This window comes from Rhinopithecus roxellana, chromosome 14, assembly GCF_007565055.1.
Source record: "Rhinopithecus roxellana isolate Shanxi Qingling chromosome 14, ASM756505v1, whole genome shotgun sequence".
Taxonomy (NCBI): Eukaryota; Metazoa; Chordata; class Mammalia; order Primates; family Cercopithecidae; genus Rhinopithecus; species Rhinopithecus roxellana.
In genome coordinates, this window is record NC_044562.1 from 11,903,577 (window position 1) to 11,918,455 (window position 14,879).

The window sequence follows — 14,879 nt, forward strand, 5'->3', positions numbered from 1 at the left end:
CCTTCTCTCCTCCCCATCTCCCGCACTCTATTGCCATTCAGGTTAAAGTGAATTACCCTACAGGCAGCTGCTGGGAAAAAAGGCTGTTTCAGATCTGCTGTGCTGAAACCCAAACCCAAGGAGCCCTTCATCTTACAAAAATCCAGGAATTCTGGATGCGGCCTGCAGGAAGCATTTGGTGAAATTTATCTATTATTTTATTTTATTTTGAGACAGAGTCTTGCTCTGTTGCCCAGGCTGGAGTGCAGTGGTGCCATCTTGGTGGAAGCCTCCTGGTTCAAGCGATTCTCCTGCCTCAGCCTCCAAGTAGCTGGGACTACAGGTGCACACCACCATGCCTGGGTAATTTTTTTTTGTATTTTTAGTAGAGACAGGGTTTCACCATGTTGGCCAGGCTGGTCTCAAATTCCTGACCTCAAATGATCTGCCCACCTCGGCCTCCCAAAGTGCTGGGATTATAGGCGTGAGCCACCACGCCCGGATGATCAAATGTATCTAACGTGGATGAGGGCTTTGGTTCTAAAATGTCTGAAAATAAAGTCAGAAGCTGCACATTAAGATGGGTAGTTTCAGGCCCTCTTTTTCGCTGGAGTTAGAGCAAGTTTCCCAAGACAGACGCTGGTTTTGGCAAGGCAGGTAGGTGCTCTCAACTTCCCTCTATATGCCAAACCCCTGGCTTTGGCAAGCTGCCTGAATCAGGGTGAACTTTAGGTTTTGCCCCTGTGTTCTATGTAACATAAGAAGCAAAGATTATAAATGTAAGCAAACAGAGAGCAAAAGTCAACATGGGCAGCAGAAACAAAGGAAGATAATACCACTTAGTACACAAGGTGGCCAGAAGTGGCAAGGATTTAGAAAGAGGTGAGGGACTATTCAAAGAGGACAGGATCAAAAAGACTTCTGGGTTATAATCTGCCTTGAAGTCATCAAAAACTGTTCCAATTCTGCTACAGTCTCATTAGAAACACAGGACTCCTTCCCCTTTCAGAGTCAGTGAAGTAATAGTGTCTAGCTAAGAAAAGCATAATTTTCACATCTAGCTTTTTAAAAATGGGATTATTACTCAGAATACTGGTGAGTGTTTGCTGAAAGGTTTCTTTCTTTTAGCACATAAAGTTTTCAAAATTTGGACTGCATGTTTTAGGTTCACAAGGTTGTGATCTGGCTCTGTCACAGACACACCAGAATAACTGGTTGAGTCAAAAAAAAAAAAAAAAAAAAAAAAAAAAAAAAGCAAAGGTCCAGGAACAACAGTGGCTGGAATCAAAGAACTCCTCATAGTAGATGTCCTGAGCTTAGCTCCTCAATCCTGTGGAAGCTAAGGAAGAGTTTAGCGCCACCTTCTGGGAAAGGCCAGAAAGACCGTAAAAAATTGGATTGACCATGAGTTTAGGTATCCACCAGCAGACTGGGGAAAAACGACCAGTGTCCCAGACTGGCATTGACATGGTCCTGGGATTTACAACAGAGTGCCAGCATGGCCCTGAACCTGGGACGAGAGTCCTCACTTAGCTAGGCTCAGTACCAGAGGGAGGGGAAATAAAAGTTCCAGGCTATAAGTCTGGAGACCTGAGTTCTGGCTCTGGTTCTAGCATCAACTAGCCAAGTGAGCTTGGGGTAAATTTCTTCATTTTTCTATGCCTCGGTTTTCCTCATCAGTAAAATGAAAGGGAGAACCTAAATCAATTATTTTAAAGGTATTTCAGATTATAACATCTTATCAGCCAACTCTACCTGATGACTCTTTTCCCCTGAAAAATGTGCATGTGCAAAATTCCAAGGAACTGTGAAGAGCCTGAGGAGTAGTGTCTATATGAAATGACCTCTAACAAGACAGTCATCACATCCTTGCCTGGAAAAGTAGATTCAGGGCAACACAATGGATATCTTCAAATGTGGTCAGGCTCTTAGGTGGGAGATTTATTCTGTTCTACTCTAAGCGGTAGAATTAGGGTCAACGGGGCAAACGATGAGAAGAAGTGGAAAGAGCGGCTGAGAGCCCAGGAGGTGGTGTGTCCTGCTGTCCTGGAGATGCTGCAGAGGCTGCGCTGGCCTCTCAGGAGGTGCTCAGCATTAGATGGGAAGCTGGGCAGCACGTGTAAGGCTCCTCTTCAGCATTCTAATTCTGGTATCCATCTCTAAAAACCCATGGCATTTCCTAGCCTAACGCGGACAATGTACTGGCTACCCCAGCACAAATATGGACGGATTCCAAACAAAGCAGTAGCCAAAAGATACAAGTCGTATTTTTGCTGGTGTTTTAGAATTTACTCAATTGCATTTAATAGCGTCTTAGGTGTACTTAGAGAAATGCAGTTGTATCTGCTTTATGTAGAATTTTTAAAACTTGACAATTCTATTCAAAATCAGTCTACTTTCTTCAATGGAAGAGTATAAAAAGGATACTATCTTCAATTTTCAACAATGTCAACCACCTTACTTCACTTGACTTTAATGCCAGCCTCTCAGGGCAGGGTATAAAGCACCTGCCCCCCACCTCCCACCCAGCATACAAGTGCTTTAGATATCCAGAGTGTCTGTGACTTGTCCACAATCACAGCCCGAGCTAGCAAAAGCAGCCTGGGAACCCAGGCCTTCAAACCCCAAACCCAAAGGTGTTAACATTAAGCAATGGCTCTTTCTGAAGCTACAAGAGCTAAAGGGCAGGTGTCACCTCTGGCTCCTTGAGAGTCAGTTCATCCACGAGGCGGAACTACTCCCCTACCCATGAGTAACGGCAGGAGCAGCCGCCACCACAGCTGCCACTCAGAACTAGACACCGTGCCTGGCACTTCACAAGCCTGTGAGGTGGGCTATGTTTCTTCACTCGCCAGAGAGAATATGAGGGCTCACAAAATGGTAAGTCTCCTGCCGTCTTGGCTCAGCGGGGTTCAACCCAGGAGTGTCTTCCAACCCATGCCCCCTCCCTTGACCACGTGGCCTTGGCTCCTAGAGTTCTCTCCCTATCTGCTCTTTCTCAGCCCATCTCAGGTTCTAACTCCCTAAGGAACTCTTCCTTGACTATTTCGGCCCACTCCTAAACTCCTGGTGCACTTCACTTTGAAGCACACATGACTCTTTGTTTAACCCTCAACTAAACCGCAAGGCCCTTGAAGACTACAGTACACCACTGCCCATCAATTATAAAACATTTATTGGAGTTTGTGCTATTAGTGTGACTGCTGGCTCAGTAACTTGGAACCTCTCGATGAAGCTATACAGGTTTTGGGGTTTTGTCTTTCTATTAAAAAGCAAAAACCTACAAAGGAAATGGGGCTTCTGGTCACATCCCAAGGTTGGGCCCAGGGAAAACTGAAAATTAAAAATTTGAGGATTTAGGTTTGTTACTCAATAGCAACTTGTATTATCTTGAGGCTGGATGAAACACAGATAATCATCTAGTCCACTTGGTAGGATAAAAGATAAGGAAAAACCAAAGTACAGAGGGGTAAAGGCATTTCTCCAGAGTTCATAGAGTGTATTATTTCCCACTGTCCACGGATACAAAGACTGCTGCCCTGAGAGGCACCTAAGGGACATTCTTGAGTGCAGGGGATCTGGCTGAGATGAGGTCAGCTAGTGATTCGAACTGGTATTTGATCACAGACCTCTGGCACACCGGTGCCTGTCTCTGGCTACGGCGTTTGTCTAAAGGACCGCATGAGACACCATGCTGGCTGGGCGAATCAGAAACCAGACAAGTTCCCAGGAAGTCCTCTTTTCTTTTATAAATAACTTTGGTCTGATTTTGCCATTTTAATTCTTGAAAGTCATAAAATAAAAAGTTAATCAGAAATGATTTAAAAATAAAACCCCTGAAGACATAATATTGGTGGTTTTATATTTATCTAAGAATCAAACTTCCCAAAACGAGTCAAACCACTTGAAGCTGGATTCTGGTGCCTTAAACACCACGACCTTTGTGTGTGGAGCAAGAAATGTTTGGCGACCCAGCACGGTGACATGAATGATGCTAATATTTTCCTTTTAACAGACAAGTGTAACTGGATATTCACTAATGTGGCAAAGTTCAGAATAAGCTAAGTCTAGTGATCGGAAAACCTCAATTACAGAATATCTTCAAAAAACAGAGTTGGGCTTCTTTCAAGTTTAAATAAAACATTTACTGTGAACTTCAACATTATGGGTACTAGAGGCACATCACAATGACTGGCAGCAACAAATATTCTTGCATTAAATGTGCATACAATGATTTATAATTAGTATGTTTCCTCAGAAATGGGCACTTCTGAAATGAATAAGGATGTCTGAGAACAGTTTTATGTAGCAACATTTGTAGAGCATATGACAATTTTAAAAGCATATTTCTATATCATAATATCTTTCATTCTCACAACAGAACTCACAACAGAACTCAGGGTTATGCTGAGATGAAGAAACCGGGAACAGCTGGACAACAGGAGACGCGAGACTAAAAACCAGGTTTTCTGCCTCAAGATTCATATCTCACACTGACCCCAGAATCTCTTTGTAGTATCAATTCTCTTATTTAATCCTCTCTTTTTAATCACCAAAGGAGAGGTTCTGTACCAGCTCTAAGAAACAGATTACAAATTCTCACATAAGAAGAGTTCAAATAAATGGAGCTCTCTTGGAAACAGAAAACGGGTTCAAAATTTTAAAAGATCACTCTCAAGGCCTTAGCCCTTTAAGGTGTTTGCTAAGTGCCAACTCTACTGCAGACCACAGTGGCTTCATGAATGAGGCACTGAAACTCAATAGCAAAATCTGTTTACTAAAAAGATAAAAAAGAAGTTAAGAGAATGAAAGAGACTTATTCAAATAGGGACTATGAAAACATTATGTCTAAGCTCAGAAACACCAACTTTTAAAATAAACACTCTAAATTGGAGTCCAAATCCTTCATCTATCTTGCTTACTACTACAGAACATGTATGTTAGCTTTGGATGAATGGTGTCTGAGACAGATTTGGTACTTGGCACATTTTCAGTGTGTAAGAAACACATTCTGCACATATAGCTCCTTTCAAAAGAAACTGAGAAAGCAGACACTTGCTTATATGAAAAAACAAGCCATCTTATCATCAGTCCTACCTCATCCATCTTCCCAAATAGTTTTTGTGACAAATTTCAGTTTACAGAAATTGTATTTCAAGAAGCTGTCCTTCCTCACTGCAGTCACACAGTCAGAGCCGCAGTGCACGTGCTGGTGTGGTAACATCACGCTGGCAGGAGGAGGGCAGCTGGTGCCACTGTCTCTACAAGCAGCCCCATGTTAACCTGCCAAGTCTTTCTGTTCTTCATCTCCTGCTGAAGCCCAGTTTTTGTCTGGGAATATAAAACCAACTAGCTTCTTATTGAGAAGGAAGTTCCAAGAGAGCTCACTCCGGGATCAACATACTTTGGAAGTATTAGTAAGACAGGAAAATAGACTATGTCTTTGTACGACCAATAAAGTAAGTCTAGAAACATTTCAGATCCTTTTCAATAAATGTTTGGAGTCGTAAGAACTGAATACAATGATGAGAAAATGGATTAGAGAACAATTATGTGCCATATTAATACGCCAACAAGATGCCTACGACGCAAACTTTATGCGAATCTCAGCCTTCTGCCCTAAAAAAACAGCAAGAAGGAATGGAAAAAGATTGGTTAAAATAAGAGGAAGCTAAGAAGAACTTCAAGGGAAAAGAAAGAAAAGGAACGAAAAAGGAAAACCCAACCCCAAACCTAAATATACAGGTTCTTGAGTTATTATAGTGGCTCCTGGCAAAGTGACAGAGTAAAGTTTTATAAGGAAACTCCAAGGGCAGTGAGTCAAGGTGAGTCAAACTATGCAAAGCAGGAAGGCCTGCCAATGCAGGCACCGTTCCCAACACACCTCCTCCACCGGCTCTACCACAAGTCAGTAACAGCAGCACGGAGGCCCCTGAACCTGAGTGCTGCTAAGTTTATGTGAAGCAGGACATATATTCTGCTCTTTTCCCTTGGGCAATTTAAAGGGCCTTATACCTGAGAATTTTCTCTCCTAAATTTCTAATTTCGCAGAAAAAACAAAAGATCTTTCAAGAAAACAGCAAATAACAAATAAATTACTTAATGTTGTTAACTTATACTTCTTAGGACTCACTTTACATAGATATCTTCCAACTGGAGAGTCAGTAAGTACGTGCCAAGACACCATGGACGGCCTGGCGTTTCATTTAAATGCCCAAGTCTAAGTATGTACTGCCCCATGAAAGCAACTGATATCATCTCTATGTAGAAGAACATCAGGCCGGGTGTGGTAGCTCATGCCTGTAGTCTCAGCTGCTCGGGGGGCTTAGGCAGGAGGACTGCTTCAGCCTGGGAGGTGGAGGTTACAGTGAGCACAGGTTGTGCCACCGCACTCCAGCCTGGGTGACAGAGCAAGACCCTGCCTCAAAAACAAAGCAAAACAAAAAGCACATTTTAATTTCATTTTTTGATCATGTATTCTCATGAAGGAGAAGCAATTATGGTTTAAAAAAGTTAGCAAATGCCAGCTGCCCCTTAAAGGAGACACAAAACCTAGCCATATCTCAGTTCTGCCAGTAACTGCTGTGCATACAGTTCCTCTAGGACAAGTTTGTCCAACCCGTGGCCCAGGATGGCTTTGAATGCAGCCCAACACAAATTCAAAAACTTTCTTAAAACATTATGAAAATGTTTTGTGATTCTTTTTTTTAGGCTCATCGTCTATCATTAGTGCATTTTATGTGTGGCCTAAGACAATTCTTCCAATGCAACCCAGGGAAGCCAAAAGATTGGACCCCTATACTCTCTAGGACCTTCCCTCCTCACCTGGGAATCACTATATTGATCGTACCAGCTCACCTGGTCTTCACGTGTTTTAAATGAGTTATTATAAATGAAAAGTGCTTTGTTCAAATGTGAGTGATTATCGCCATCAGGCAACCAAGCCAGATTTTGGAAACCCAGTTATTAGTCTGAAAACACATCCATCCCCTGTGTACTGTGTGCTGTTTTCTAGGACTAGCAGGTGGAGAGAGGCCCAGTCTGAGGACAAGACCCTCACCCTTGCTGAGCTACAATTGTGGTGGAGATTTGAAGAGGTCACATCAGTCACTGCTCAAGCAGCCACACAAATGCCAAACAGAACTACGATCTAGGGTCTCTCTATGTAGATGGAAGAATTGTGTTAATTACAATTCCCTTAATCCATGAGCGTGCTCACATGACAGTCACACATGAGCCAAGAGATCAAACCGGGCAAGTAGTTATGTCTCACTTTGGGGTCAAACCCATTATCTGGCAGGCTGTTTTCTGAAGTTCCAATATATGGTTTTGTTTCCCACAGTTCATTTTACTGAAGGGTGTCACTGAATCATTTGTATCAGGACAGCTCCAGCCACCTCCTCATTCTCTGTAGGCTTCTAGCTACTTGAAAGCCTGGTGAGGCATAGGGGTGAGGCATGTGTGCAGGATACAGAGACATGTTGTGCCGCTCTCTACCAGGCAGCTGAGGTCCCAATGCCAGAAGCTGCAGAGATGGCTTGCTAGCATTTTAATTACTAAACAGTGAGTGGAAGAGGCACAGCGGGGCTGCCTCCACTCAGCCTCATCCTGCAGAGAGAAGCACACTGAACGGCCGGCAGGGAGGAAGGTCAGCACAGCAGCGTGCTACCCGCTGTTGGCAGGAGCTGGGCGGGAACCATCCCTGGCCATCTCATTTAATTCTCATGAAAAACTCTGTGGAAATATCCATTCCTATTTTATACACAAGGAAACGGAGGCTCAGAAGGTGAAATGACTGGTCCACATATTTGGAGCAAGGAGGCATTGGTTCTGGGACTTGCATGTCTGTGATTCCAAAGCTGGTCTCCACCTCCCACACCAGACTACTAGAGGCTAAATGCCAGAAAGCAGCAGCAGACCCTTCCCTTCCACAAAGGCAGCCGGAAGCCCAGGCATGGAACACATCTCAGGGACAGGGCAGGCCTGTTGGAAACAGCGAGGAGGAGCTGGGAACTGAACAAATGGCACTGGCCCTGGAACTGCGCCCCTGCTCAACAAGGACGACAGCAATGGGGACTCCACTCCGTATTACTACATGGCCGAGATCCAAGGAAGGGGCTCTTAAGCTGTGGGCTGATTCTGATTCCTCTATCTCCACATCCCAGCTGCTCCCCATGACCCGCCTGTTCAGCACCCCTGGCCACGTAAATGACTCACCTCCTTATGGGAGTCTTTGTGGGCTTCCAGAGTCTTCATAATCGTCAGCTCGGCGTAGTTTTTAAATCTTGCTGGTTGATTTCTCAGGATTTCCCTCAAAACTCTCAACGCCAGTGCTCGAATTGAATGCTAGAGTATAAGGGGAAAGGAAGACATCAGCAAACACCACACCGCACTTTCACACGCAGCAGTCAGCAGGTTCGGCAAGGCCAAGCACCCAGTTCTGGGTTCCCCGGAACCTTGCAGAACCCTCTGCACAGATCACATGGTTTACTTGAAATCGGCTTTACTTGACACTGGCTCTCTAGACATCAGCTCCATGAAGGCAGGCACTGTGCCTTAGGGTGACATTCCCAGGACCCAGCGCCTGACAGGCACTGAAAAAAGCTTCTCGAACAAGCCATGCACTCAAGACCAAATGAGGATGATATACCTAAGTTCATTATAAGTTTTCTGGGGATTTCCAGATTTCCTGAGGCTTCAGCCTACAAATTATGCTTCTGTAAAATGTATGAAAGAATGTGTACAAAGCACCTGGATGTTTCATCAACACAGCCTGTAAGACTGAACTCCACCTAAGGACAGTGGAAGACCTGTCATTATTCCTGACCTTCCATGTGATGAGATCACTGGGTGTGTAGAGGCCTCAAGTTGGTTAAGGCCAGAGTTATGTATCTGGAGGAAAGCCATTCCAAATAGACTCCTAATCTCAATAAAAGAGAATGGAGTTTACACCAAACAGAGCCAGAAAGTACATCCTGATTCTTTGTCACTCATCTGTACAATTCACACACTAATACACCATTTTACCTGTCTTCTACATGACATCACTTTGTCTCCCAGCACAGCCAACAAGGCATAACTGCCTTATGAGCCAATACTTTGTCTTTTTTAAAAAGTATTTTTAAAAAGTTTTCTTTTAAAAAAAAGTGAAACAGATTACTTATTACCATTCTTCTATCTTTACTTATCCCTAAACCAAACCATTAATCTGAAGCATCAGAAAGCTATCTGAGTCTCCACAGCATGGCACGCAGTAAGCCTCCCTGTCACTCGGTTGCCATGCAAGTCCCCTCTAGCTGGCCCTGGGCATGGCCTGTCACCTCCTGGCAATCCTCCCATCCCCCTCCTCCAGCCCCTCACCACAGCACTCTCTTCTCATTTCTGCTGGCCTACACAAAGCCAGTGTGGATGGAGAAAGTTTTTCTTGTAGAGATTTAATTCTGGTAATTCCCAGCATCTATTCCTGTTTCCATACAAGGGACCAGCTCCACAGGTGGGAGAAGGCAGGACTTTGACCAGATTACTCCCCCTTTTAAGAGTTCTCTATGTACGATGTGCAGATCACAGACTAGGCATGTCACAAATGCCTAGTTTGTCACATTCAAATGTCCCAGGATAATGAAGCTTTTTTATTTTAAAATTAATAATACAAAAATCAGAATCATGCTTCTGGAACCTACCACTTGACTGATTAAACTTATTGGAACTCTTAACATGTAGGGGGGAACCACGATGGAATTTCACGGAATGTAGCATTTAATTAGGTCTTTTAAAATGGACCTTTTTATTTCTCAATTACATATGAAACAAAAATGAAACTCACAAGTGAAAAAGTGCATCCTAAAAGACCACATTCCATGCTAATGAAGTTTTAAGAAATTCTGTGTTAAAGCAACTAGATGCAGGAATGAGGTTCCCTTAACTACTATAAACCCAGTTGCAGACCATGCACGTAAGCCAAGAAGCAGCTTGTTGCTGATAAAAACATGACCTTACTAAACGTGCTCAGAAAATATGTGAAAAATGAACAAATAAATGTTTTGATGTAAACAGTAAGCACAACCCAGAAAGTAAAGCTGAAGCCAAGCCCAGCAAGAAAAGGACATCGTGACCCCATTACATGGAAAGGGGCAAGGAAAGGCCAAACCAGCATCTCACGTCTTTGTCTCCGAGGGTCTCCAGCAGCAGGAGCAGAATGGTCTTGAAGTGCTCCTCCCAGACACCAAGGCTGTCTTCCCGCGTGATCTTGAGCAGCTCCAGCAGGGCTCCCTTCCGTTCCTCCACTCGCTCGTTATGGTTGGACAGCTCTTTCAGAAGGTCAGCCACCAGGTCAGAATGGTCGATGGGCACTGGTGAAACACACCACACATACATCACACCACACATACGTCACCTTGTGAGGAAATGCCCGGCACAGGGGCTTCCTCAGTGGTGCCCAGTGATCCTTCCCTTCCTGCCTCATCTCCCAGAGGCGACGCCTCCTTCATGGTTCCCTTCCCACCCTCCACTCTGCTTCACTGTCCGGCCACCAACCTTCTCACCAAGTTCACTGTGAAAGCAGAGGTGCGAGACCAGCTGTCCAGTACCAACAGTCAACGTCTTCACCCTTCCTTGCTATCTTTTCCCTTCTACTTCAGACAGAGAGGAGAAATGCCTGCATCTGCCAAAGTGCCTTTTCAACCCTCTTATTTTCCGAAACTCTCTCCCACTGCCATGGTCCTGAGTCAGCCCCACCACTGGACAGCCTTTTACCAGGGTCATATCCACTCCCATATGCACATTTTCCTCAAGGCCTCCTCACCATCACATCTGATTATCATCCATTCCCTTCTCAAATGTCTATAGCTTAGGAACCAGCATGGTGAACAAATACCAATCAAGGTGTTTGGACTACTGGTGGACTATCTATGTGGAGACTAAAAACTGGCCCAAGAGACTCAACATAGTTACCTGCAGGGCTGTGAACACGGTTTCTACGGCAGAAAGGCACATCCTTTCTCCTCCATGTTCTTTTAAGAAACCTCAACTCTGAATATTCAACTTTAAATAGAGAGGATGAAAAAACAAACAAATCAGACAAGTTATTAGGAACTACTTAAACGTGTATTTGCATACTTCTTTAGCTTCTAAGATTGGGTAGCAAACACACAAGGAAGTCTGAAATGGTAAATAACTCTGTCATTTCCTCCTGCCTTCCTACCTTTTTCTCCTTTTCTTTAAGCCAAAAAACAGCTGGTGAATAACCAACATTGTAATTTCTACCTTAATCAAGATCTATAAAGGATAAACAATTCTATAAGCAATGAAAACAAATAGTCCACTTCTCCCAGGAAGTGCCAGTCCTTACAAACACTATACCCTATTCGCTTACTGCCCAGTGAACAGATGTGTGGGCAGAGTCTGAGATGCTACCCACCAGCCTATAGGCAATTAATAGTCAAGATTCGGCTTTTCATCCCTACAGCCACTTCTGCTTTCAAACAGAGAACTTCTCTTCTATCTTAGCATTCCCCTACTATCTGATTCCTGCAAGAGGATCAGCTTTCTTTTCTTTGGGCCCCCACTGGATCTGGCATCTGCCTCCAGCACAGGCCTTCTCTGGTACTAGTGTGACCACTATCAGTCTGCTTCCCTGACAGACCGTGAGCTCTCTGAGGCCAGAGGCTGTGTCTCCTGTGTCTCGGTCCCCGGCAACCCATACATTTCATGACACACAGTAGGCCCTTAGTGAATTTTAACTATTTAGAATTCTAATGTAGGTTCTAATTACTCATTCAAGCCTGAGAAATAGGCTTCAAAACCATAATTTTTTAAAAGCACTATCAAATTGAAATAAACCAAATCACGTAACATGAGATAAGTTTCAGATAAAAATACTGTCATACAAATACATACGCATCACTCACTAGTTTATTCAATAATGGACACTGGTTTCTTAACACAGGAGCCAGAAAGAAACCAGAGTAGCTCTGCCTCTGCTCCCTACTTCCTATGTTATATGCTTACATTACATTTTGGGCAAATCTTTCTGACCCCACACTTAGCTTAGCACCACACACGGTAATGCAAGTGGTCAGTGTATGTCAAACCCCTGCCTCCCAAATGCAGCACGGAGGTCAACACAGCTCCAGGAAGACCTGGTTACAAAGCAGGTGTGAGAGGAGAGGGAAGCCTCGGAGTGGTGCTTCAGGATCTCACTCCACAGCTCAGGGAGCTGGGAAGCGCAGGTCCAAGGCCTTCACAAAGGCTGAGCCCGTGCTCGCCATCCTGTTTGGTCCTATGCCCCTAGCTTGCCTGGGCCCTGGGTTCTGCAGCAGAACCTCCCTGATGGTAGAGTTGGCCTTCCCTCACGCTCAGCTGTGGCAGTGGCTACTTCATATCATGTGTGACTGTTTATTTCCTCACTGCCCTGTCACTTGTGCTTCTGTTCACTGCCGTGTTCCCCGTGCCTAAGCACACAGTAGGGATTCAGTAAGTAGTGCCTGAACAAATGACTAAGCAGAAAGAACAGACCCAGAGTCTCCATTTACATCTGACCAGTGGGCCTGGTACTGGCCAGACAGGAGGGAGCACAAGGGAAGCACTTCTGGGTGGGGACACTTAAGCAAAGAGACACCAACCATCTCGAAGCTGCTCCATGTCGTCATCGAACACAGCCTCTTTCAGGGCAGTCTTGTCGTAGGTGTTGATGGCATCTGAGTAGGGGTATGGGTTGTAGTCTCGTGCCCGCGGTCCCGGGAAGGCGCGCGGAGGCTGGGTGTTGAGTAGCGAGGTCTTGTTATCCAGAGCTGTCCGGCCTCCTTCTACCTCGCTGGTGGCAGGGGAGGCAGCACCCCCATCACGGGACACCTGGAGCACAGCACACTGTCAGTTCCCTTCTGGGACTTGTAATGGACATATCCTTTGAATGCTCAGAAATATTAAGAGGGCCAGAGATTTTCACTTGAAATATGTATGGCCAGTGACAAAAGGACAGCTATTAGTATTGCAGTGTAAAAATACCAAATCCATAAACTACCATAAAAGGAACAACATGCCTGCATTTGCATCTAGTCTTTACACTTCAAATCTCCTTTACTTTGTAATTTGTGATTCACTTTACCAAGGCGTTTCCTGAGGGATGAAAGGCTCAGAAGCCTTTCCTTGAGAAGGAAAGGCTGTCCACTCACACCCCTGCTCTCAAGGATCAGATCAGCAATGGGGGATTCTCACTGCGGCCCTGCCCACATCCACAGAGAGAAGCTCTTCCAACCGCCATCATTAAGTCTAATGGGTGTCATCCATCCCCAAATTAATTCCTTGTACTCTATGTATTCCTGCCTAGTGCTGGGCCTCAATGCATCACAATCTCCTATGACAGAGAACTCAGCACCTCCTAGGCGTATCATCCTTCTTTTAGATATTTCTGACTCAGAGTTGTTATGCTGGGTCAAAGAACAGGTCTTTAGTATCTTCTGAATTTTGTTTTTCTTTGCTAGTACATTCTGAACGTTGTCTTCAACAAATTCAACCGCTGGCCCTGTGACTGGCCCCTTGCCATGGTATTGACAAGAGCAAATCACTTTTACTCTTAGGGTCCTCTCATATGGGGCACACCACTCGTCTAGCCACTTTGCAGGTGGCAGTGTAGCCCAGCAGGTGTGGGCTGGTGCTGGCAACGGGGCCAGACTGTTTTCCTCATCCCAGACATCTGACTATCCAACAACGGTGGAAACATTCCAGGCAGCCAGAACACGTTGGTGACACCTATGGCAAAATTTTTACTTGTGCCAGACATCTGACTACCCAACAATGGTGGAAACATTCCAGGCAGCCAGAACATGTTGGTGACACCTATGGCAAAACTTTTACTTGTGCTGATGACAGGATACATTTCTCTCAACTTGTGCTAATGCATTTACACTTTTTCCTGGTTGTGGAAAAGTAGATGTAACATATCCTTTTAATCATTCCTAAGTATATAATTCAGTGTCATTAAATACATTTATGATGTATAACCATCACCACTATGTATACCCAAAGCTTTCTCATCATCCCCAACAAAACCCTGCATCCTCATCCCTCTCCCTTCCCCTACAACCTCTGGTAACCTTTATCTTACTTTGCCTCTCGGAAGTGGCCTATGCTAGGTACCCCAGGTAAGTGGAAGTGCTGAGCACATCCCACTGTGTGTATATACCACGTTCTGTTTATCTTACTTTGCCTCTCGGAAGTTGCCTATGCTAGGTACCCCAGGTAAGTGGAACTGCTGAGCACATCCCACTGTGTGTATACACCACGTTCTGTTTATCTGCTCATCTGCTGATGGGCACTTGGGTTGCTTCCGCCTTTTGGCTCTTGTGAATAATGCCACTACGACACAATGGTGCACAAATATCTATTCAGGTCCCTGCTTTCAATTCTTTTGGACGTGAATCTAGTGGAGGTGTTTGGATGCGTTTGGTTTTTAACACCCACAAACAAAATTTTATATTAATTAAGATGTAAAAAGAATTCATAATATATGCATAGATAGAAACAAATTAAGACTAAAAAGGTATAAATCAAATCTTAACAGAGGTTTTCTCTGGGTGGAAGAAAATTCATGGATGGTTTTAATTGTTTCTTTTTGTAAGTCTTCTAAAAATACTACTATTATAATAAAAAATTATTTATCAAAGAAAAAGGTAAGTCATTGAACAGGAGGTTTAAAAAAAACAACAAAAAAAGAGAAGGGTTTTAAAAACTTCAGACATTTTAAAAATAAAGCTCAACCAATTCTAATCACTGTTAACAACAAAACCTTACTACCTCAGTGTGTGTCTCCACGCAGGCTTTGCGCAGCAGGAATCCTGTGTGCACGCTGCCTTCTGTTTTCTTTTCCTTACATGTAGTGCAAGCATTTCCCGTGTGGATGAAGT

At 44.2% G+C, this 14,879-nt stretch overlaps 1 protein-coding gene across 15 annotated transcripts in view; it reads right to left on the reverse strand.

Moving 5' to 3' along the window:
- CLASP1 (cytoplasmic linker associated protein 1) overlaps positions 1 to 14,879 on the reverse strand; it is a 310,377-nt gene that overhangs the window by 17,204 nt on the left and 278,294 nt on the right. For 8 of the 15 annotated variants that reach the window (XM_030916256.1, XM_030916261.1, XM_030916255.1 and 5 more), the window contains 4 exons: positions 12,600 to 12,828; positions 10,930 to 11,019; positions 10,138 to 10,328; positions 8,197 to 8,325 (listed from right to left, as the gene is read on the reverse strand). In XM_030916256.1, coding sequence (XP_030772116.1) covers positions 8,197 to 8,325; positions 10,138 to 10,328; positions 10,930 to 11,019; positions 12,600 to 12,828 — 639 coding nt within the window. The remainder of the gene's footprint in view (positions 1 to 8,196; positions 8,326 to 10,137; positions 10,329 to 10,929; positions 11,020 to 12,599; positions 12,829 to 14,879) is intronic. The other 7 variants (XM_030916265.1, XM_010367499.2, XM_010367498.2 and 4 more) reach the window with 1 other exon arrangement.